The 25935-nt window shown below is 45.6% G+C and overlaps 1 protein-coding gene across 2 annotated transcripts in view; it reads left to right on the top strand.

Annotated features, from left to right (window-relative positions):
- The first annotated feature begins 17739 nt into the window (after positions 1-17739).
- Positions 17740-25935, top strand: part of STAB1 (stabilin 1) — a 299279-nt gene continuing 291083 nt past the window's right edge. For both annotated transcript variants that reach the window (XM_030205497.1, XM_030205496.1), the window contains exon 1: positions 17740-17997. In XM_030205497.1, coding sequence (XP_030061357.1) covers positions 17911-17997 — 87 coding nt within the window. In that variant the 5' untranslated portion in view covers positions 17740-17910. The remainder of the gene's footprint in view (positions 17998-25935) is intronic.

Here is a 25935-nt window from a genome sequence, read left to right as displayed (position 1 = left end):
TATCTCTGTTATTTGAATTTCAGTGCTGTTAAATGTGTATATTTTATACTGTTTTATGGTAGTCATATTATTAGATTTTAATTTGCTGTTCTCAAGGTTACCTCATTTATTGTATTTATGTTTATATTTTAAAACTTTTACTATAGATATGCTGTTAACAAAATTGTAAGTTTTATGTTAAACTATACCTGCTGTACACCACCTTGAGTGAATCTCTTTATAAAGGCAGTTAATAAATCCCAATAAATAAAACCTGCATAAAAATGCCTTTAAAGAGTTTCCAGTGAAACAAATGTTCTTTTTCACAGATAGGAATATTTTTACCCATGGGAATAAAGAAGGTTGGGGTTAGACAAGGAAGGGGGAGGAAAAGGATGTTTTCAAAGCAGATATGCTACAGAAGTATAAGAATCCCCCACTGGCCACCAATTTTCAAAGGGAAACTTCTTCCTGAAGTGCAAAGCAAGTTTACAGGTCCTGTGGGTTTGGTGAGGAATTTAGAAATTGCCTCTTAGGGGAAAGAATAAATTTATAACAGGGATCCTATGTGACATGCCAAAAGGCATCTACTTTTATACCTATGTGATAAAGGCAATATGGACGTCCCCTGTATGTGCCTGTATAAAATAGGCTCCTACAATGAGACCCTATGCTAAAATACCATGAGTTGTGGTAAAATAAACTGTCTTAACAGTAGCCCAGTGTGGCTGATGGACAGGCATGGAGCTCTCACAGACACAGGCAGAGTGCAGCAGTGGCGTAGCCAAGGGTGGGTCTGGGTGGGCCCATCCAGTAGCAGCACACCTATGATGTGGCTGGCAGGGATTCCCAAGCCCTACCAACTGAAAACTCCCCAAAACTCCCTCCTGCATACCTTATAAATAGCAGATCTTTGTCTGCAGCGAGCAGCGGCTGATATATGTTGTGGGGCCAACATGAGCAATGTGTATTAGATGCTCGCTGCCGGTGAAAATCTGCTATTTAAAAGATATGTGGGGGGTGGGGGTGTTTCAGAGACCATATGGTATACCGGCGACAGAGGGAGAGACCAAATCACTTGTGTGACAAGGTGGAGTTCTGCCCACCCATCTTGGGCCCAGGCCCACCCAAAATTGGGTGTCTGGCTACGCCCCTGGAGTGCAGTGTAAATCAAAAAGAAAAGCTTTAATATTGAACCAGCAATCAAAATAGCACACTCTGTTCCTCTCTCACAGACTCAGGCTCAAAGATGGGTGACAACCACATTGACCATTATTTCCTCTTCTGGTCAGGCTTCCTCGGCACTTTTTCCCACCTACATTAAATTTAATTTAAAAAACAGAGCTAAACCTGAAGTAAACCATTATGCTAAGCTTAAGACTGTATGAGAAAGCTGTTATATAACCCCCAAAGGATTATTTTTAATTTTTATATTTTGGTCAGGCAATTTTGTCCTGTTCTTTTGTACAGGTACTGCAGCCCAGCCAACACCTTGGGACAATTCTTTCATTTGGGGCCTCCCTGATCTATTCTGCATTTAACCACCTCTCTGCGTGAGCTTTGCCCTTCTGACTCAGCAGGTTTGCAGTGCACCACTTGCCATAAGGTGGTTTCACTTCAACACCAGTGAGGGAGTGTTCTTAGGGAAACCTACCATTATACCACATGCTCCCTCACACCCACATTGATAATTTCCCACCTTCATTAAATTTAATTTAAAAAACAGAGCTAAACCTGAAGTAAACCATTATGCTAAGCTTAAGACTGTATGAGAAAGCCGTTACATAACCCCTAAAGGATTATTTTTAATTTTTATATTTTGGTCAGGCAATTTTGTCCTGTTCTATTGTCTTATAGCTCTCATGTGCCTTTACTGAGCAAGGGCTTTCTTCTGTATTGTCCTAACCAGTGCATTTTTTCCTAGCAAAAACGGTGTCGGTACTCAAATGTTAGGCTACCCTTCAGGGGTGGGGTGATCACTGATGGACACAATAGCCAGGCCCCCTGCAACCAGTCACAGAATCTATGACAAGGCAGAATTGGTGTGTAGAGCCTGAGCTCTTTCATTAAAACCTGGGGTTCATGGGTTAATTTTAGCAGACAATGGAAAGGTGCCGGTACTCAGTACCCCCAAGTATCCCCTCAAAAAAGCCCTGGTCCTAACTCTGCCAGTCCTCAGCGAAGGGCAAGAAACTGAAGCCCCCACTAATATAGACCCCCACATCTGGCTTTTTGATGGTGCCAGTAGACTGGTCTTCCCCTCCCACAGAAGCTGTGATCGCTGAGGATTACTTTAAATATGTTTTATGTACATCTAGCATCTGTGAGGACTCTTAACTGAAAAGAGTCCCCTTTCTTAATCTGACTTTTCATGATAATACATTGAAATAAATCAATGTATGTTTTATGACTAATTGAATAAAAAAAATCCTACCCAGCAATTGACTTGACCTCTCTGTTAACCTGTGATAATTTCTGCAAATACAGATTTCCCTTTTGGTCCCTTCCTCCTTTCTGCATTCATAACTGCTCATCAACTCTCAGGCCTGGGGAATATACAGCAGGAACTGGCTCTGGATGCATTTACAGGAAAAGCTTTCTGTGAAGAGTAAACTCTGGCATTTGCTCCTGATCACTTGATGTTCACGCTGGCCTGCCTGGTATTAGCCAATCATCAAAAGATACCAAAAACAATGGAACAATAACACTAAGGAGTGGCCTAGTGGGTTAGAGCACTGGTCTTGCAATCCAGAGGTGGCCAGTTCAAATCCTGCTGCTGCTCCTTGTGATCTTGGGCAAATCACTTAACCCTCCATTGCCTCAGGTACAAACTTAGATTGTGAGCTCTCCTGGGACAGAGAAATAAATATCCAGTGTACCTGAATGTAACTCACCTTGAGTTACTACTGAAGAAGGTGTGAGCAAAATATAAATAAATAAGGCAATATGCCTACCTGTAGGAGGAAGATGCTCATTAAAACATTAGTGATTAACAAAGCAAATATCAAAGCAGATCAATTCTTCTTTGAGTTTCTTGCTGAGGAGGGTGGGGGAGGGGGCACTAGAATCTCACTCATACAATCAGGAGATTATTTTCAAATGTAGGAAAGCACAGGATGCCTGTGCTGAGGAAAAGCAATGGCATAGTTATAGATTGTGCTTCCCTATTATCATGCTAAAAAAGTATATTTAAAAAGTTTTGTTTATTACCAGATTTTATTGATTGTTTTTCTGCTGGCATTGTAGCTGAATAGCAGATCCTGATACACTGAAGGATTTTTCTCATTTGGTGTCTATGGCGTAATGCTTGGTACATAGACCCTATAGTAATCTAGCAGATAATTGTGTATGACTGGTAGCGCTATAGAAATGATTTGTAGTAGTATTAGTAGATAATGGCAAAAAAAACAACAGACCAATTAGCTTGTGCAACATGTGTACACTGCAAGGACATATCCCAGCTGCCAATCACAGACCACTCTTCCCTCCAAAGTGTTACCATCAGGCTTTGTGCTAATTTAAACATATCACCTTCTTTCCTTGCTGACTGCATTTTGAGTGTTTCTGTTCTAGGTCTTGTATTATTGCAGCAGCCATTTTCTGAACCACGTTTATCTTTCATATGTCCTATAGCACACCCTCCAAAACTGAACACACTTGTCAAGATGAGATCTCTCTAGTGTCCTCCTTTTTCCTGCTGATGATAGGTCTACATATGTAATCAAGCACAGAGCATATGGTTCACCCTCTGAGTTGCTTTATTGCACTGACTGGCCTTCAAGTCATCTGGGATGATCACATCTGGATGTCTCTTGTTTATCAGTTTCCACTTGTTGTCTTTCAACTGATATGTATCAGTTTTTAACACTGAAGCAATCTTTCAAACCTTTAACCAATATTCCAGTTTGTTTTTTTAACAGCTCCCTTTCATTATTTTTCATTCTTTCAGCATGCCACTCTGGCCTTGGGAGAGTGTTTTAGCTCTCAGACCCCCACATTATATTTTTCATTGTTATTGCTGCTGTAGGAAGCACACAGTCAGGCTGGAACCAGGTAAGGGCAGGTAAGATGACAGAGTCACATTTGCTTTCACACCAGGCTGGCATTTGGAGGATTGTGAGGGATCTTGGCTGTTGGAAATTTGAGGTTGAGATAAGCTGCAGCCATTTCTCCTTTCTTGTTTCTACCTTTGCCAGAAATATTGTAAACTGTTTTTCTTCTTTATTCCTTTGCATAAATGTTGCTAACTGTAAACCACTTTCTTATATCCTTGAGAGAGACTGAAATCACCAAATAAAGCAAACTAAACTGAACCCAACCCTGGAATTGAACCCACATCCTCTGTAAGGCCGTGTCTAGCACTCTGAGTCACTTTGCTGACCCAGTGATAATTTCTATTGTGCAGTGTATCCAGAAAATTGGTTTTGCTGCGATTGTGGAGCTTCCACCCAAGAAGCAGAATCTGAATTTCAGATTCATTCTCTTGTGGAGAAGGGTGCCAGTGAGAGCAGTCTGCAGAGATATTCCTAAACTCTGTACATCTAGCCCATTGACTTTATCATTTATGGTGCTTTTTTTTTTTTTTTTTTTTTTTTTTTTTAGTCTTTTCTATTTTTATTCTAGTGTGTAAGCTAACCAAATAGATTTCCTCTCTTTTTGACAGTGTTGTTGCAGATATTAGCTTTTCTAGACCCTACTTCTAACACAGTTAGGACCACTGCTTGTCCCTTTCTAACACAGAATCCAGGATATAATGAGGCTCCCAGACTGCCAGGCTATAACGACAATGGTTACTTGCATTATACTCCACATTTCACACTTTCATTAGTACAAAATACATCTTCCAAAAGAGAAAATAGCTTTTGCATAAAATTATTTGCAGTGCTATAGCCAGACCTGACATTTTGAGTGGGCCCAGAGCTAATATGGTGGGCACTATATATATATATATATATATATATATATATATATTTCTCTGAGGACATGCAGGCTGCTTGTTCTCACTACTGGGTGACGTCCACGGCAGCCCCTTCAATCGGAGATCTTCACTAGCAAAGACATTTGCTAGCCCTCACGTGCGCACGCACACCGCGCTTGTGTGACCGTCTTCCCACCCGAACGCGCTTGTGTTCGTCAGTCTTCTTTTTCTGTGGCTCGGGATGGTTGTGTTTTTCGTCATTCTGTGCCCTGAGGAGACCCTCGCGCTTTTTGCCGCTTTCTTCCGTTCAGAAGTCTTCTTTATTCTTTAAAAGTTAATTGTGTTTGGTTGTTTAAAAAAAAAAGCCTTATTTTCGAGTTTTTTCCTGTCAAGTTTCCTTTCGCTTTCGAAAGCGGCCCTTTTGGCCACCCGTACAGGTTTTCCTTGTTACTTTTTGGTGCCCTTTGCCATCATCGCGGATTTTGACTTTGCCGGCGTGATTTTTCCGCCCATGTCATCGAAGCCTCCCAGCGGCTTCAAAAAGTGCACCCAGTGCAACCGGGTTATCTCACTCACTGATAGGCACGCTTTGTGCCTTCAGGGTCTGGGGGCTGGGCACCATCCTCAGGCCTGTAATCTCTGTCTTCTGTTGAAGAAGAGAACTCAGATGGCGAGATTGGCCCAGTGGAACGTCTTGTTCGGGGCCTCGCCTGGTGTTTCGACGGTCACAGTATTGAGGTCATCGGCCGGTGCATTGACGTCTGCTGTACTGAGGTCATTGACCGGTGGTTCAGCGTCTACGGTAGCGGGATCATCATTGGTACTGATGTCGTCGGAGGGTGCCTCTTCGTCAGGAGCGCAGGTGAGGGCTGTCCATTCCCCTGCTGGTGGCAGTGAGCCTTCAAGTAGGTCTCCGCCTGCCTCGAGGGCTCCTGCAGTACAGCCCCCCCTGGATCGACCTTCTTCGGACCCGGCCCCGAGGAAGAGACATTTGGATTCGACGTCCTCCTCGTCGGTACCGGGAGGTTCTGGTGACATGCTTCGTGTGAAGGCAAAGAAGCATCGGCACCGGTCACCTTCCCGACGCGGTACCGAGAGCTCTGAGTCGCCGAGGGATTCGGCACCCACCAAGCATCGACGCCAGGAGGGCCGCTCACCCTCCATTCAGGAGGTGTCGATGCGCTCTACCTTGGACAGCCCGGTACCGCCTCCGCGCCCCGGACAGATTCTGAGTTTGTCGCCGGTGCCAGACTCCCTGCCTTCCTCGACAGCCGCTCTAAGCGAGAGCCTCCGGGCCATCCTTCCAGGGATCCTGGAGGAGCTGTTGCGCCCTTCTCCTCCAGTACCGGGGGTGCTTGCGCTGCCGGTGCCGTCGAGTGAGGCGACGGCTGGCCCCTTGCCCGTCGTGAGGTCTCCGATACCGGTACCGCTTGCGGTGCTTGCATCGGCTGCCTCCCAGGCAGACTCCCCGACGACATCGCTGGAGGGAGCTTCATCGCCGCCGATGCGGGAGTCTTCTTCGCGACGTCCCCACTGTGGCCATGTGTCTACGGAGTCGAGGCAGGCACAGCTTCGGACTGAAGTTCATGAACTGGTGACTGACACCGATGGTGAGGCCTCGTGGGAGGCAGAGGAAGACATCAGATATTTCTCAGATGAGGAGTCTGACGGTCTTCCTTCTGATCCCAATCCCTCCCCTGAAAGACAGCTTTCTCCTCCCGAAAGTCTATCTTTCGCGGCCTTTGTCTGGGAAATGTCTACGGCCATTCCCTTCCCGCAAGCCAAGCCTTTTCAGCAGGTGGTTAGGCAGCTGAAGGCATGTTGTAAATTCCTGGCCAGGGGGATTTATGATACTTTTGATGTCGCATCCAGGGCCGCTGCTCAAGGCGTGGTGATGCGCAGACTCTCATGGCTGCGTGCCTCTGACCTGGAGAATAGGATTCAGCAGCGGATTGCGAATTCTTCTTGCCGGGGGGATAATATTTTTGGAGAAATGGTTGAACAAGTGGTAGAGCAGCTCCACCAGTGGGATACCGCTTTCGACAAATTCTCCCGCTGGGCGCCTTCAGCATCTACCTCAACTGGTAGACGTTTTTATGGCAGAAGGAGGACTGTTACCTATTCTTCTAATAAGCGTAGGTACAATCCTCCCTCTCGCCAGCCTGCTGCCCAGGCCAAACCCCAGCGCACTCGTTTTCATCAACAGCGTGCGACTCCCCAGCAAAAGCAAGGGACGGGCTTTTGACTGGCTCCAGCAGAGCATAGCCAAAATCAAAGTGTCCATGCCGGACAATCTGCCGGTCGGGGGGAGGTTAAAAATTTTTCACCAAAGGTGGCCTCTCATAACCTCCGACCAGTGGGTTCTTCAAATAGTCCGGCTAGGATACTCCCTCAATTTGGTTTCAAAGCCTCCAAATTGCCCACCGGGAGCTCAATCCTTCAGCTTCCAGCACAAGCAGGTACTTGCAGAGGAACTCTCCGCCCTTATCAGCGCCAATGCGGTTGAGCCCGTGCCACCGGGGCAAGAAGGGCTGGGATTCTATTCCAGGTACTTCCTTGTTGAAAAGAAAACAGGGGGGATGCGTCCCATCCTAGACCTAAGGGCCCTGAACAAATTTCTGATCCGAGAAAAGTTCAGGATGCTTTCCCTGGGCACCCTTCTTCCCATGATTCAGGCAAACGATTGGCTATGCTCACTGGACTTGAAGGATGCTTACACCCACATTCCGATACTGCCAGCTTACAGACAGTATCTTCGATTCCGTCTGGGAACACGGCATTTTCAGTACCGTGTGCTACCCTTTGGTCTCACCTCCATGCCCAGGGTATCCACCAAATGCCTGGCTGTTGTAGCGGCATCTCTACGCAGACTGGGAGTGCACGTGTGTCCTTATCTCGACGATTCACTGGTAAAGAGCACCTCAGAGGCAGGAGCTCTACAGTCCATGCAGATGACTATTCGACCCTGGAGCTGCTAAGGTTTGTGATAAATTATCCAGTCCCACCTTCTTCCTGTTCAGAAACTCAAATTCATAGGGGCTCTGCTGGATTCACAGATAGCTCGTGCCTACCTCCCGGAAGCGAGGACTGACAATCTTCTGTCCCTTGTTTCCTGGGTACGAGCGTTGCAGCAGATCACAGTTCGGCAGAAGTTGAGATTGCTCGGCCACATGGCCTCCACAGTGCATGTGACTCCCATGGCCCGCCTCCACATGAGATCAGCTCAATGGACCCTAGCGTCTCAGTGGTACCAAGCTGCTGGGGACCTAGAGGACGTAGTCCTACTGTCCACGAGTTTTCTTCAGTCCCTCCATTGGTGGACAGTTCGGTCCAATTTGACTCTGGGACGTCCTTTCCAAATTCCTCAGCCTCAAAAGGTGCTGACGATGGATGCGTCTCTCCTGGGGTGGGGAGCTCATGTTGATGGGCTTCACACCCAAAGGAGTTGGTCCCTTCAGGAGAAAGGTTTACAGATCAACCTCCTGGAGTTACGAGCGGTCTGGAACGCTCTAAAGGCCTTCAGAGATCGGCTGTCCCATCAAATTATTCAAATTCAGACAGACAATCAGGTTGCCATGTACTACATCAACAAGCAGGGGGGCACTGGATCTCGCCCCCTGTGTCAGGAGGCCGTCAGAATGTGGCTTTGGGCTCACCGGAACGGCATGTTTCTTCAAGCCACGTATCTGGCAGGTGTAAACAACAGTCTGGCCGACAGATTGAGCAGGATAATGCAACCTCACGAGTGGTCGCTCAATTCCCGAGTGGTATGCGAGATCTTCCAAGTGTGGGGCACCCCTTTGGTGGATCTCTTTGCCACTCAAGTCAATCACAAGGTCCCTCAGTTCTGTTCCAGACTTCAGGCCCATGGCAGGCTAGCGTCGGATGCCTTTCTCCTGGATTGGGGGCATGGCCTCCTGTATGCTTATCCTCCCTTACCTTTGGTGGGGAAGACTTTGCTGAAACTCAAGCAGGATCGAGGCACTATGATCCTGATCGCTCCCTTTTGGCCGCGTCAGATGTGGTTCCCTCTTCTTCTGAAATTGTCTTACGAAGAACTGTGGCGATTGGAGTGTTTTCTGACCCTCATTACTCAGAACAAGGGGGCGCTTCTGCATGCCAACCTCCGGTCCCTGGCTCTCACAGCCTGGATGTTGAGTGTGTAGATTTTGCCTCCTTGGGTCTCTCCGAGGGTGTCTCCCGAGTCTTGCTTGCTTCCAGGAAAGATTCCACTAAAAAGAGTTACTTCTTATGGCGGAGCTTTGCCGTCTGGTGTGACAGCAAGGCCTTAGATCCTTGCTCGTGTCCTACACAGACCCTGCTTGAATACCTTCTGCACTTGTCAGAGTCTGGTCTCAAAGCCAACTCTGTAAGGGTTCATCTTAGTGCTATTAGTGTATACCATTACTGTGTGGAAGGTAAGCTGATTTCTGGACAGCCTTTAGTGGTTCGCTTCATGAGAGGTTTGCTTTTGTCAAAGCCCCCCATCAAACCTCCTACAGTGTCATGGGATCTCAATGTCGTTCTCACTCAGCTGATGAAACCTCCTTTTGAGCCACTGGATTCCTGCCATCTGAAGTACTTGACCTGGAAGGTCATTTTCTTGGTGGCAGTCACTTCAGCTCGTAGAGTCAGTGAGCTTCAAGCCCTGGTAGCTCATGCTCCTTATACCAAATTTCATCATAATAGAGTAGTCCTCCGCACTCACCCTAAGTTCTTGCCAAAGGTGGTGTTGGAGTTCCATCTGAACCAGTCAATTGTCTTGCCAACATTCTTCCTCGTCCGCATACCCGACCTGCTGAACGTCAACTGCACACATTGGACTGCAAGAGAGCATTGGCCTTCTATCTGGAGCGGACACAGCCCCACAGACAGTCTGCCCAAATGTTTGTTTCTTTTGATCCCAACAGGAGGGGAGTGGCTATGGGGAAACGCACCATCTCTAATTGGCTAGCAGATTGCATCTCCTTCGCTTACGCCCAGTCTGGGTTGACTCTTGAGGGTCATGTCACGGCTCATAGTGTTAGAGCCATGGCAGCGTCAGTGGCCCACTTGAAGTCAGCCACTATCAAAGAGATTTGCAAGGCTGCGACGTGGTCATCTGTCCACACATTCACATTGCATTACTGCCTTCAGCAGGATACCCGACGCGACAGTCGGTTCGGGCAGTCGGTGCTACAGAATCTGTTCTGGGTTTAGAATCCAACTCCACCCCCCCCCCCCCCCCAGGCCCGTTTTCTATTCTGTTCCAGGCTGCACTCTCAGTTAGTTGGTTAAGTTAGGTCAATCTCAGTTATGTCCTCGCCGTTGCGAGGCCCAATTGACCATGTTGTTTTGAGTGAGCCTGGGGGCTAGGGATACCCCAGTAGTGAGAACAAGCAGCCTGCTTGTCCTCGGAGAAAGCGAAAGCTACATACCTGTAGAAGGTATTCTCTGAGGACAGCAGGCTGATTGTTCTCACCAACCCGCCCGCCTCCCCTTTGGAGTTGTGTCTTCCCTTGTCTTTGTCTTTGCTATTTACTGTCCTGACGAACACAAGTACGTTCGGGCGGGAAGACAGTCACGCACACACGGTGTGTGTGCACACGCGAGGACTAGCAAACGTCTTTGCTAGTGAAGATCTCCGATTGAAGGGGCTGCCGTGGACGTCACCCAGTAGAGAGAACAATCAGCCTGCTGTCCTCGGAGAATACCTTCTACAGGTATGTAGCTTTTGCTATATATATATATATATATATATATAGATAGATAGATAGATAGATAGATAGGTATGAGTAGTGTTTCTTGGGCTGCACCTAAATAATGTCTTAGAGTGCACTTGATGAAGAATTTCTAATAAACAATCTGCCCAACAGGTGTCCTGCATCAACATAAATCGGATACATGCTCGGAGCCTATGTTGCAAACAGGGCTGGTCCTAGGGTTTCTGGCGCCCTCCTGCAGCCTATTAGTCAGCGCCCCTACCCATCCAGTGGCGGGATCACTATGGCTTCTCCTCCACAGTAGTCACACCCCTTTTACCAGCTATGGCATCATTGAAAATATTACACCAGTATAGAAGAAAAATAACTTGTGGGTTTTTTTTGTTTTCATTATAAATAATTTCTGTAAGCTGTTACAGCTCCATTATACTCAAAATGACACAAACCAAATTAGCATACAGACCAGGAATTATGAGAACAGACAGTCTTGCCAACTCTGAAAAACAATGTGTTAGCAATCTAACAAACAGATCCCTATTCAGACACTTGCAACCTTGCAGTGACACATGCAGAACAGAGAGCCCCTCTTCAAATTCTTCAAAAATTAACCTGAAATCCTAAGAAGTTAGACTCTTGCATGCAGCACAATACCAGAAAAATAGAAAGAAACACATTGCTATACATTGCAAAATAAGATAGCAGATGTAAATTCTCAAAGTGGACATATTCCAAATACTAAAATGAAAATAAAATGATTTTTTCTACCTTTGTTGTCTGGTGACTTTGTTTTTCTGATCATGCTGGCCCAGTATCTGATTCTGCTGCTATCTGTCCTCTTAACTCCGTTTCCAGAGCTTCCTTTCCATTTATTTCTTTACTTTCCTCCTTTCTTCTTCATTTCTTGCTCTATATCCATAAGTAAAAGCTGGGTCCTCCACAGACTTGACTGTCCAGTGGATCCAGCTTCTGCCTATTTTCTCCATCCATGTGCAGTTTTTCTCCTCTCTTTCTTTTCCCTCATCTCATCTCCTTCCTCTCTCTTCCCTCCCCTCCATCCATGCCCAGCATTTCTTCTCTCTCCCTTCCCCTCCATCCATGTGCATCTCCTTCCTCTGTCTTCCCTCCCCTCCATCCATGTCCAGAATTTCTTCTCTCTCCCTTCCCCTCCATCCATGTGCATCTCCTTCCTCTGTCTTCCCTCCCCTTCATCCATAAGTACATAAGTACATAAGTAGTGCCATACTGGGAAAGACCAAAGGTCCATCTAGCCCAGCATCCTGTCACCGACAGTGGCCAATCCAGGTCAAGGGCACCTGGCACGCTCCCCAAACGTAAAAACATTCCAGACAAGTTATACCTAAAAATGCGGAATTTTTCCAAGTCCATTTAATAGCGGTCTATGGATTTGTCCTTTAGGAATCTATCTAACCCCTTTTTAAACTCCGTCAAGCTAACCGCCCGTACCACGTTCTCCGGCAACGAATTCCAGAGTCTAATTACACGTTGGGTGAAGAAAAATTTTCTCCGATTCGTTTTAAATTTACCACACTGTAGCTTCAACTCATGCCCTCTAGTCCTAGTATTTTTGGATAGCGTGAACAGTCGCTTCACATCCACCCGATCCATTCCACTCATTATTTTATACACTTCTATCATATCTCCCCTCAGCCGTCTCTTCTCCAAGCTGAAAAGCCCTAGCCTTCTCAGCCTCTCTTCATAGGAAAGTCGTCCCATCCCCACTATCATTTTCGTCGCCCTTCGCTGTACCTTTTCCAATTCTACTATATCTTTTTTGAGATACGGAGACCAGTACTGAACACAATACTCCAGGTGCATGTCCAACAAATCTCTCCCTGCCCTCCCCTCCATCCACCCATGTCAAGCAACCCTCCTCTCTCCACTGCCCTCCCCTCCATCCATGTCCAGCAACTCTCTTCTCCCCTCCATCCACCTATGTCCAGCAACTCTCCTCTCCCCTGCCCTCCCCTCCATCCACCCATGTCCAGCAACTCCACTGCCCTCCCCTCCATCCACCCATATCCAGCAACTCCCCTGCCCTCCATCCATCTATCCATCCATATCCAGCAATTCTCCTCTCTCCCCTGCCCTCCCCTCCATGTCCAGCAATTTCTCCTCTCTCCCTGGGACCTGTCCTCCCATTCATGTCCATCGGTGCTCCTCTCTCCCCTGCCCCCCTCCATCCATCCATCCATATCCAGCAATTCTCCTCTCTCCCCTGCCCGTCCCTCCATGTCCAGCAATTTCTCCTCTCTCCCTGGGCCCTGCCCTCCCATCCATGTCCATTGATCAATGTTCCTCTCTCCCCTGCCCTCCCGCTCCCATGTCCAGCTGCCCACCCTCTTCCCTGGTTTAAATCTTGTATTTAAATTTATCTCCATCGCAGCAGCTGTGCAGCGTCAGTGAAAGTGGTGCCCGACATCTCTAGCCTTCCCTTTGCTTGTTCGTTCCCTCTGTGTCCCGCCCTTGCAAGGAAATGATGTCAGAAGAAGGCGGGAGGTAAATTTAAATACAAGATTTAAATCCCCCAGGGCGGTGCGGGTACCGGCAAAGGAAACTGAGGGCTGGGCTGCTGTTGGGGTCCGGGAGCTGAAGAAAGCGGTGACGGTAAGCATGGCGCGGTGGCGCCCTCCAGAGGTCAGCGCCCCCCCCCCCCCCCCGCCATGCTTACCTCGCTTACTAGGTTGGGCCGGCCCTGGTTGCAAACATTAACACCACCAACTCTGAACACACAAATACCAATAACAGTACCTTTTAAAATACACAACAGCAATACATGTCCCATTGGAAACTCCAGACAAGTCAGACTGATATAGATCCCCACACAAACCACATGCCAGGAGAATCTCTTACTTTGGTCACATGCAGAACACAGATTGACCCTCATCAATAAAGGACCAAAAATTTTTAATTGTCCTGTAGCCCAGCAGCAGCCCTGCTCTTCTCTACCCTCCCATCCCTCCTTGTAGCATGACATCAGCCCTACCCTTCCCTTCCTTTCCCCCCATCCATCCCTGTAACTCGGCATCAGCCTTATCCTTCCCTTCCCTATATCCCAGAATCAGCCCCACCCTTCATCCCTGCAGCCTGGCATCAGCTCTTCCTTTCCCTTCCTAGCCCCATCCATCCCTGTACCTTGGCATCACTCCTACTGTACCCCCTATCCATCCTTATAGCCCAGAATGAGCCCTACCCCCCACCCATCCCTATAGCCCATCATCAACCCTATTAGTCCCTTCCTACTCCCCATCCATCCCTGTAAAACGGCATCAGCCTTACCCTTCCCTTCCATAACCCCCTTCCATCCCTATAGCCCAGAATCAGCCCTACCCTTCATCCCTGCAGCCTGGCATCAGCCCTATCTTTCCCTTCCTTCCCCCCATCCATCCCTGTACCTTGGCATCAGTCCTACTCTACCCCCCCCCCCCCCCATCCATTTCTGTAGCCCAGAATGAGCCCTACCCCCCATCCATCTCTGTAGCCCAGCATCAGCCCTATTCTTCCTTTCCTACCCCCATCCATCCCTGTAGCCCAGCATCAGCCCTTCCCTTCTCTACTGAATCCCCAAATCCTTACCTGTAGCCTGGCATCAGCCATTTCCTTTTGTACCCTACTCTCCACCCCTCTGTAGCCTAGTGTCAGCCCTGTCCTACCCATTCCCCCATAGTCTGGCATCTCTGCCACCCTGTTTTCTAATGTCCTGGGCACTGCAGAGCCCCCCCTCCCCCACTCACATACACATTAAGTATAAAACTTTCAAAAAACTTTAACCCGGGCATTGCAGAGACTACTCCCACTCAAAAACCTACCAACATAGAAACATGACGGTAGATAAAGGCCATATGACCCATCCAGTCTGCCCATCCTCTATAACCCCTGGAGTGGAGGAGTAGCCTAGTGGTTAGTGCAGTGGCCCTTGATCCTGGAGAACTGAGTTCAATTCCCACTCCAGCTCCTTGTGACTCTGGGCAAGTCACTTAACCCTCCATTGCCCCTGGTACAAAATAAGTGCCTGAATATATGTAAGCTGCTTTGGATGTAGTTGCAAAAACCTCAGAAAGGCAGTATATCAAGTCTCCTTTCCCTTCCTCCCTTTCCCTAATTTTTCCTGTTCCTAAGCAATCCCACATGCTTATCCCATGCCTTTTTAAATTCTGGAACATTCCTCGACTCCACAACCTTCACTGGGAGGCCATTCCACGCCTCCACCACCCTATCTGTGAAATAGTACTTCCTTAGATTACTCCTAAACCTATTCCCTCTTAACTTTGTCATATGCCCCCTCATTCCAGAGCTCTCCTTCATTTGAAAAAGGCTCTCTTCCTGTACATAAATGCCCTTGAGATATTTAAACGTTTCTATCATGTCTCCTCTCTCCCTCCTCTCTTCCAGAGTATACATGTTGAGGTTCATAAGCCTGTCCCTATAATTTTTGCATTCAAGACCACTTACAAATTTCGTAGCTGCCCTCTGGACCGACTCCATCCTGTTTATATCTTTCCATAGGTGCGGTCTCCAGAACTGCACGCAGTATTCCAAATGGGGCCTCACTACAGACTTATACATCGGCACTATCACCTCCTTTTTCCTGCTGGTCATGCCTCTCTTTATGCACCCAAGCATCCTTCTGGCTTTGACCATTGCTTTTTCTACCTATTTGGAAGCTTTAAGGTCATCAGACACAATCACCCCCAAGTCCCACTCTTCCTTCGTACACTGAAGCACTTCACCCCTATACTGTACTGTTCCCTCGGATTTTTGCGACCGAAATGCATGACCCTGCATTTTTTGGGATTAAACCTTAATTGCCAAATATCGGTCCATTCCTCCAGCTTCACTAGGTCCTTCCTCATGTCATTCACACCCTCCAGAGTGTCCACCCTGTTGCAGTTTAGTATCATCCGCAAAGAGACAAACCTTACCAGACAGCCCTTCTGCAATATCGCTCACAAAGACGTTAAAAAGAGCCGGCCCTAGGACCAATCCCTGTGGTACTCCACTGACGACATCCTTTTCTTCAGAGCAAGCTCCATTTACCACTACCCTCTGTCTCCTACCATTCAACCACTAGTGAAGCCATGCTGCCTCGGGTCCCGCATTCCATTTAGTTCAAGAAATGTCACAATCCTCCTCTTTAGAAGCGTTTCCATTAGCTTACTCACCACCACCATGATTGTGAGGAAAACTGAGCACAATTCATGGGCTGAAAGGGTTAATGTGGATGATAAATACGTACCTGTGCAAAAGGAGATGAGACTGTTAGGGGTTCAATTGGACAATGCTTTGAACATGAGTGCTCAGGTTAGTAAAGTTGTTTAGGCTTGTTGTTTTCATCTACATTTGCTCCATAGGCTTAAACCGATGCTATCTACTTATGATCTGAGACTTGTGGTACAAGGGCTAGTGTTGTAACAGTTGAACTACTGCAATGCCCTATAGCTAGGAATATCATCACCGAGACTTAGGGCTTTGAAGATGGTCCAAAATGCGGCAGCATGACTGATAGCTGGGGTGGGTAAGTTTGTTCATGTCTCACCATTTCTTAAGAACTTGCACTGGTTACCTGTTGTCTAGTGGATACCATATAAGGTCCTAACACTAATCCATTGAACTTTGCATGTGGTTGCTCCTGCTTACTTTTGAAGGTATACCATCCTACCAGATCTTTGAGATCAGATAAAACAATACAATTGTCACTGGATCTAATTATACAATCACATTATACAGAAGCAAGGTCCTCACCATTTACAGTTGTTGGTACTCAGCTGTGCAATACACTCAAAGGTCACTTACGTTTATGTAATGATGTGTTTCGATTTAAGAAGCAGCTTAAAACACAGCTTTTTGTAGCAGTGTTCTATTGAGTAGTAATTACTGTACTGTTTGATTTAATCCAATGGGTAATGATTGGATTGTTTTGTATTTTTTGTGTCTTGTTTTTATTATGTATGTAATTTTGAAAACCACCTAGGTTTTAAGGTGGTATATACATTTTAAAATAAATAAAATAAAATAAAATAACTAAGATATAAGGCACTGGACTAAGTTACCATTGGTACTAAGTTGTGCCCCTTTGTGACTCCTAAAATTTAGTACCAATTTATAGAATTGCCCCTAAATGTGTAGCCAGATTTTGGTGGAAAAAATTCCCTTCATGTCAGAACTAGTATGCTGCCTTTCAACTTATTTAATCAGAAATAAATTTGACTTGATAGGCCTCTTGCAAAATTATTTTTTCTTCCTCCTCCTTTTTTATTTATCAGGCTGTTTCTGGGGTCATTATTTTGGGTTTCCACAGGGGTAGGTCAGTTAATTTGGGATAGCAAATTTGACAAGGAGGCTGGTGGCACCTTGTAGATGAACCACTTTCTAGAAGCATCTGGACTAGAGGACAAGAGTCTACTTTGTTGAATGTGGAAAGTAGGTCCGTCTATCTGTTTGTCCTTCCATCAATATTAACACATGTTGCAGGGCACTTCTATTTGAAAAATATTGCTCTTAAAAGAAATAAAACAAAACAGAAAAGAAAATAAGGTGATACAGTTTTTATTGGACTAAATACATTTTTTGATTAGCTTACGAAGGTAACCCTTCTTCCTCAGATCAGAAAGAGATATTGAAGGTAACCCTTCTTCCTCAGATCAGAAAGAGATATTGCTGAAATCTGAAAGCAAAACTTTACCAAGGTGTCAGTACTGATGTCGACTATCAACTGGAAGGGCCCCTTGGTGTCTGGAGAGTGAAGCCAGCTGTGATTTATGTTGAATAGAGAAACTGGAGTAAGAAAGGGTGAAAAGAGGTTCAGCTATGAGTTTACATGTTTACTATATATTATTATTTTTTAAAAATTGTAGAATCATTAAAAATAGAGCAGACTCAATAATCCATAAGCCTTAACAATCAGTGTTCTTTTCCCATCAGATTTGCCTCCAATAATGGTGCAACATATTTCAATCCAGTCGTTAGAAAACGGAGGATTTCCTTCCATCTGTTTGAGCTGATAGGGGAGAGGAAATCCGTAGATGTTCCTGTTTTCAGTAAACTTTTTTTTCACTTGTGGCATTTACTATTTGGTAAAAAAGATTGTTAAAAAAAAAAAACTTCAGCCCTTTGTTGCTCAGTCCTTCCAGGATCCAAGCTGCTGCATGGACCTGGGAAACCAATCACAAGATCATCTGAGTTTATTCCTCATTTTGTGTCATTGGATTGTGCCTTAAATGTGATGCGAAGAAGGGTCATTTTTACTCAAAGGCATACTGAACTCAGGGAGAGGAGAAAAGGTCTCATCTGAAAATGTGGATACCTAGAATCCAACTCGTCATCAAAATTTCTCTTCTAGTTGTATGTTTCACATCCGCTACTGAAGCGCAGGAAGGAAAGGTAGGCTTGCTATGTGTTTTTGTGAGTTTCTGCAATGGAGATGTAAGATTTCTCTCTGTTTCACCACAACAGGCCTGCCACAGATTTAAAGGGTCTTTTACTAAAGCTTAGCTCGAGTTATCTGCAGCAAGGCCCATTTTATTCCTATGGGCCCTGCTGCAGATAACTCCAGCTAAGCTTTAGTAAAAGACCCCCTTATTGTGTTAAGAATATTACGGTAAATAAACCCTGTAATTAGCTACTCTGTGTTTCTATACTTTGTAATGTGGTTTATTGTGCTTTGGGGATCGACTGATTTTTTTTTCGCTATCATAAGCATGCGATATTGTGGGCCTAAATTCTCCTTCACAACTCAAAAGGAGGCATGGGCGATGTATGGGGCGTTCCTAAAATTTAGGCGCAGTATTATAGAATAGGGCATGTATGTGCCCAAATGCCATTAGTTCTGTGCCACATTTACAGCAGGTTTCAGCAAGCATAAGTCCTCACGCCCAAAGTTGAACATGGGAATCCGCGCTAAGCGTTATTCTCTAAAAAAATTTACCTAGCACATGTGACCTTTATAGAAGTGGCAGTTAGAGGCAAATTCTATAAATCATTCCTAAAAAAATTGGTTCTGACCCCCCCCCCCCCACACACACACACACACTTAAGCGTTATTCTATAAGCCACACCTAATGTTAGGCGTGGTTTATAGAATAGCGCTTATGCACAGGGGTCACATGTAAATTTAGATGTGTCAATTTGCACCAACATAAACATAGTGCAAATGCCCTGCTTAAATTTACATGCATAATTCAAAATCACCCCCACTCTCAGCCCGAAAATATCCTGACCCTCCCATTTTCACACCCCTTTTTGCAGGTGCATAAATAGGAAATGGGACTTGATATACTGCCTTTCTGAGGTTTTTGCAACTGCATTCAAAACGGTTTACATATATTCAGGTACTTATTTGGTACCAGGGGCAATGGAGGGTTAAGTGACTTGCCCAAGGTCACAAGGAGCTGCAATGGGAATCGAACTCAGTTCCCCAGGATCAAAGTCCACTGCACTAACCACTAGGCTACTCCTCCACTCCAATGCTAATTGATTTCAATTAGTGCCAATAATTGCTTGTTAAACCAATTATTGGCGCTAATTGGCTCGTTATTCATGTAAATTATACTTGCAAAATTGTGCGCATACCCAAATTTTCATGCACAATTTTTGGTAACTTTTATAGAATCAGGGGATTAGTGCAGATCTTAATGGTGCCTAACTTTGAGTATCATTTACTGAATCTGGTTCTAAAAGTCTAAGCAGTTTACAATATTGTGATAAAATAATAAGGGAATTGTGGGAGAACAGGGGGGAGGGAGGAGGAAAAGAATTACAGTATATTCCAAGAAGGAATGATAGGGAAAGGCTAGAATGAGAGGGAGTGAAGACATCTCTCATTTACTTAGGAAATGCAGGCCATTCCAGGAGAAAAAGAAAATAAGTGGAAGAAAGAATTGGTTCTGCAAAACAGTCTGGAATGCCACAGAAAAATGTAAAATTTCTATATACACCTTGATGCACGCGTGGAGGGGGATAATTGAACGGGGATGACCATCTCTGAGGACGTCCCCGCGAAGTGGCGGGGCATCCCGTATTATTGAAACAAGATGGATGTCCATCTTTCATTTCGATAATACGGTCGGGGATGCCCAAATCTCAACGTTTAGGTCGACCTAAGAGATGGTCAACCTAAATGTTAAGATGGTCGATCTTAGAGATGGGCGACCTCGGTTTTCGCCAATAAAGGAAACCGAGGACGCCCATCTCAAAAACGACCAAATCCAAGCCATTTGTTCATGGGAGGAGCCAGCATTCGTAGTGCACTGGTCCCCCTGACATGCCAGGACACCAACCAGGCACCCTAGGGGGCACACCAGTGGACTTCAGAAATTGCTCCCAGATGCATAGCTTCCTTACCTTGGGTGCTGAGCCCCCCAACCCCCCCAAACCCACTCCCCACAACTGTACAACACTACCATAGCTCTAAGGGGTGAAGGGGGCACCTACATGTGGGTACAGTGGGTTTGTGGTGGGTTTTGGAGGGCTCACATCTACCACCACAAGTGTAACAGGTAGGGGGGGATGGGCCTGGGTCCGCCTGCCTGAAGTGCATTGCACCCACTAAAACCTGCTCCAGGGACCTGCATACTGCTGTGATGGAGCTGGGTATAACATTTGAGACTGGCATAGAGGCTGGAAAAATGTTTTTTAATTTTTTTTTTTGGGTGGGAAGGGGTTGGTGACCACTGGGGGAATAAGGGGAGGTCATCCCCGATTCCCTCCGGTGGTCATCTGGTCAGTTCGGGCACCTTTTCGAGGCTTGGTCGAGAAAAAAAAATGGACCAAGTAAAGTCGGCCAAATGCTCGTCAGGGACGCCCTTCTTTTTTCCATTATCGGCCGAGAACGCCCATCTCTTAAGCACGCCCTCATCCCGCCTTTGGTACGCTGCCGATACGCCCCCGGGAACTTTGGTTGTCCCCGCGACAGAAAGCAGTTGAGGATGCCCAAAATTGGCTTTCAATTATGCCAATTTGGGCGACCCTGAGTGAAGGACGCCCATCTCCCGATTTGTGTCGAAAGATGGGTGCCCTTCTCTTTTGAAAAGGCCTCTGATAAGCATCGACATATATGACTGCCATTCAATTGTAATTGTTGAACATCTTTACAATGCCATTGAACTGTGTGCTCCTTTTTTCATTATGGGTTCCTGAAGAAGGTGGACAGAACAGGGTGCCTTATCGAACCCTAAGCAATGACGTTCAACGTACATGAGATAAGATTGTCTCATACTATTAACAGCATTATTATTCTCAGCAACACCACATGTTTTCAGCTGATGGCATTTCAATGATTGAACACTGTTTATACTGGTAGATACAGGGATGGGACTGTTTCTTGTTTGTCATTATTTCTTGAACTCCAATTAACAAAAAATTTACAAACATTTTTTCAGTCTTCACATGGGGGAACAACCAGTGATATATCGTTGAGCCATGATTATTGAATAGTCACCATTGTGTGACATTTTCAATATAATTTGGGCTTTCATTTGAGGTTTTGACATTATATACTATGCTGCCTTTATAAGAAATGTCTTTCCCATGTGCACACTTACATATTTATATACATCTTATATATGTTATTTGGTGAACACACCGCTTTAGTTATCTACACATACAGTGAACTTTTTCTAGTTGATTTGGTTTAGCACTCTTTTGTGAGGTTTTTCTCTTTGAAATACATTCATTTGAAATGATATAGACATATTCCATGTCATTTCATGTAGTTGCCTAATGAAAATGAGAAAAAAACGTCTTTGGTTTTTCACTTACCATCAATAGGTTACGCTCTTCTGAAAGAGTATGCACTCATTCTAATGAGTGTGCACTCTTTCAGAAGAGTGAACCCTTTTAACATTGTTCCCATGACAACCAAAGGGGAAGGAATGACATGAAGCAAAAGTTTACACCCCTATATGTATGTCTTTATGTACTAGGAGAAAGATCTGATATTGAATATGGAAAGTTATGGAAGCCAGTGATGTTTCGGGGGAGGGGGGAGAATAATGTGGTCATATCTGTTGGAGCCTGTGAAGGGTCTAGCTGCTGAGATTTGGATAATTTGAAGACTATGGGTAGACTGATGTGAGGATCCATGGTAAACAGAGATACATTAATCAAGTCTACACAGTATAGTGGCAAAAGCTAAGGTTTTTAAATCTAAGAAGACAAAATATGGCTTAACTGAGTAGAATTGGCATAGAACAAAATCCAAGGACATAATAACATAGGTAATTTGAGAGTCGAAGGATAGATGTAAATTGATCTTAAATCCAAGTATTTAAATACAACCATAAAGTGGGATGGTTGAGCCTTTAATTGTAGGGTAAGCCATAGGAAGTGAAAACTGTTAAGATATCCAGATGGTCTTACATTTAGAAGGATTTAGTACCATTCTATGCTGGGACAGCCAAGCAGCCGTTGCACTGAAATTTGAATTCAGATTAGGATTAGGGTTTTCTGATTTTTGTAAAATACTATTTGAATATTGCAATTGCCTCTATTTGGATTGCTCTAAAAAGGTTATTCTTAAATTGCAAACCCTTCAGAACACTGATGCCAAAATGCTATGTCATATAGGAAGGTTTGAGAAAGTAACTCCATTGTTTTGTAAACTACACTGGCTACCAATTATTGGTAGGGCTAAAAGTTGTTTAATTTTTAAGTTTCTTCTTGACCAAGCTCCTTTACTAATAAGCCAACTATAGACTTTCTCTCCACACTTGAGACATTTATGACATGGAAGCCTACTACTACTACTATAAATCATTTCTATAGTGCTACCAGTCGTACGCAGCGCTTCACAATTGAACTGCTTCAGGGGTACTTTTACTAAGGTGTGCCAAAAAATGGCCTGCGCTGTTGTAGGCATGTGTATTGGATGCGCGCAGGCAGGGCCAGTCTTAGGGCGAGGCGACTGCATAGGGCCTCGCGCTCAAGGGGGCCCCGCACGGCACGCCTGAACTCGCCCTGCCTCGACCACCCGAGCTCCAGTTCCCCCTCCCTCCGAATTTTAAAAGTTTACCTCGTCAACATCGGGTTACAGCGGCCGGCAGGTAGCAGCAACAGTGAAAAGCGTGCGAGCTGCTCGGCGCTTCAGGAGCCTTCCTTTCCTGAAGGCGGGACCAGAGCTGAGAGAGGGAAAGGAAGGCTCTCAAAGCGCTGAGCAGCTCGCACGCTTTTCACTGTTGCTGCTACCTGCCAGCCGCTGTAACCCGACGTCGACGAGTTAAACTTTTAAAATTCAGGGGGGGAAGCCCTTGGAGCTGGGAGGGAGGGGGAGCCCTGGAGCTGGGGGGGCCCTGGGGGGGAGGGGCCCTTGGAGCTCAGAGGGGATGGCCCGGGAGCTTGGAGGGAGGGGTGGCCGCCCTGGAGCTCAGAGGGAGGGGTGGCTGGTCCTGGAGCTAGGGTGGGGGCAGGGCTAGGGTGGGGCCCCATCAAATTGGTCTGCATAGGGCCCCGCACTTGCTAAGACCGGCCCTGCGCGCAGGCCCATTTTTCAACATGCATGCAGAAAAAGGCCTTTTTTGGGCCGAAAATGGACGTGCAGTAAAATTAAAATGGGTGCATGTCCATTTTGGGCCTGAGACCTTACTTCCACCCATTGACTTAGTGGTAAGGTCTCATGCGTTAACTGGGTTGTAATCGTCAGCGCTTGTACAGTACAGATTACCGCCCGGTTAGCACCACGTGGTAGAAAATAAAAAATATTTTCAGACACACGTAAAAAATGGAATTACCGCCCAGGGCTTGCGGTAGCCGTGTGATAGTTCCAAATTGACACGCGTTGGATGCGCCTTAGTAAAAGGCCCCTTGTTTTCTAGAGGCAAAAGATCAGATGGAAAAAGATGGGGGGGGGGGTTCAAATAGTGATTTATAAAGCAGCTTTAGTTTTTGAATGCATTGCCATTGGAAATTAGATCCCAAGATAATTACATTACTTTTCAAAAGAAGCTAAAAACGTATCTCTTTAAGAAATATTTACTTGGTTGGTTGGTCTGTTTATTTATTTTATTTCTAGTCCTCGCTACCTTTTCTAAGCTGATTATAAATGAAACAAACAATATAAAATTAAATTTAAAAAACAGTACCAACAATAAAACCAATCTAAATACATCAAATATACAGTGGTGGAAATAAGTATTTGATCCCTTGCTGATTTTGTAAGTTTGCCCACTGACAAAGACATGAGCAGCCCATAATTGAAGGGTAGGTTATTGGTAACAGTGAGAGATAGCACATCACAAATTAAATCCGGAAAATCACATTGTGGAAAGTATATGAATTTATTTGCATTCTGCAGAGGGAAATAAGTATTTAATCCCTCTGGCAAACAAGACCTAATACTTGGTGGCAAAACCCTTGTTGGCAAGCACAGCGGTCAGACGTCTTCTGTAGTTGATGATGAGGTTTGCACACATGTCAGGAGGAATTTTGGTCCACTCCTCTTTGCAGATCATCTCTAAATCATTAAGAGTTCTGGGCTGTCGCTTGGCAACTCGCAGCTTCAGCTCCCTCCATAAGTTTTCAATGACCCTAATGACCCATGACTCCATGACCCTAATGTGCTTCTTCCTGAGCCACTCCTTTGTTGCCTTGGCTGTATGTTTTGGGTCATTGTCGTGCTGGAAGACCCAGCCACGACCCATTTTTAAGGCCCTGGCGGAGGGAAGGAGGTTGTCACTCAGAATTGTACGGTACATGGCCCCATCCATTCTCCCATTGATGCGGTGAAGTAGTCCTGTGCCCTTAGCAGAGAAACACCCCCAAAACATAACATTTCCACCTCCATGCTTGACAGTGGGGACGGTGTTCTTTGGGTCATAGGCAGCATTTCTCTTCCTCCAAACACGGCGAGTTGAGTTCATGCCAAAGAGCTCAATTTTTGTCTCATCTGACCACAGCACCTTCTCCCAATCACTCTCGGCATCATCCAGGTGTTCACTGGCAAACTTCAGACGGGCCGTCACATGTGCCTTCCGGAGCAGGGGGACCTTGCGGGCACTGCAGGATTGCAATCCGTTATGTCGTAATGTGTTACCAATGGTTTTCGTGGTGACAGTGGTCCCAGCTGCCTTGAGATCATTGACAAGTTCCCCCCTTGTAGTTGTAGGCTGATTTCTAACCTTCCTCATGATCAAGGATACCCCACGAGGTGAGATTTTGCGTGGAGCCCCAGATCTTTGTCGATTGACAGTCATTTTGTACTTCTTCCATTTTCTTACTATGGCACCAACAGTTGTCTCCTTCTCGCCCAGCGTCTTACTGATGGTTTTGTAGCCCATTCCAGCCTTTTGCAGGAGTATGATCTTGTCGCTGACATCCTTAGACAGCTCCTTGCTCTTGGCCATTTTGTAGAGGTTAGAGTCTGACTGATTCACTGAGTCTGTGGACAGGTGTCTTTCATACAGGTGACCATTGCCGACAGCTGTCTGTCATGCAGGTAACGAGTTGATTTGGAGCATCTACCTGGTCTGTAGGGGCCAGATCTCTTACTGGTTGGTGGGGGATCAAATACTTATTTCCCTCTGCAGAATGCAAATAAATTCATATACTTTCCACAATGTGATTTTCCGGATTTAATTTGTGATGTGCTATCTCTCACTGTTACCAATAACCTACCCTTCAATTATGGGCTGCTCATGTCTTTGTCAGTGGGCAAACTTACAAAATCAGCAAGGGATCAAATACTTATTTCCACCACTGTATATAAGCAAAATATCAATAAATAATGTGAAAAATTATAAAATATCATAAATGGTGTTCTCAATACTGTTTCACAACTTTTTTGTTTAACCTAGGAATGCCTAGTTCTTCTCTCTGATTCAATAACACTATTTTTTGGTAGTTTGCAGAATATAGGTTTTATTTGTTTTGTATTTTCTGTAGTGCCAGTGAGAATAGGAATGGTAGAGGCAGGAGTGAGAACATGAATGGTAGAGGCAGGAGACAATCTAAAAAATAAGAAGCAATAGAATTGTAAGAGAAGGGAAGAGGGCAGGGCCAATAAATAGGGTACAGGGCCCTCAATATTGCCCTCTGAATCTCCCAAAGGCACCTTCATGGAGCAAAGCAACTGGTGAGGCCTCCTTTTGAGTGCTCGTTTCCAGGGTAGCTCATCTCTTGTTGAGGGGAGTGGGGTGAGACTTGAGTGGAGAATGGGAACCCTGGTGTGTCAGGGTGGGGCTTGAATGCAGACTGGATAGAGTAGCTGCGGAGGAGGATAAAGAGACATCAGGTCACAAGGCAGATAAAAAAGAACAATCTAAGAATTACCATTTCCATAGAAAAGCTAACCTAGGATATCTGCTAAGTATGAGGGGAGCAGGACACAAT

This window comes from Microcaecilia unicolor, chromosome 6 (assembly GCF_901765095.1).
Source record: "Microcaecilia unicolor chromosome 6, aMicUni1.1, whole genome shotgun sequence".
NCBI classification, from domain to species: domain Eukaryota; kingdom Metazoa; phylum Chordata; class Amphibia; order Gymnophiona; family Siphonopidae; genus Microcaecilia; species Microcaecilia unicolor.
This window is presented reverse-complemented; position numbering and strand designations above follow the sequence as displayed.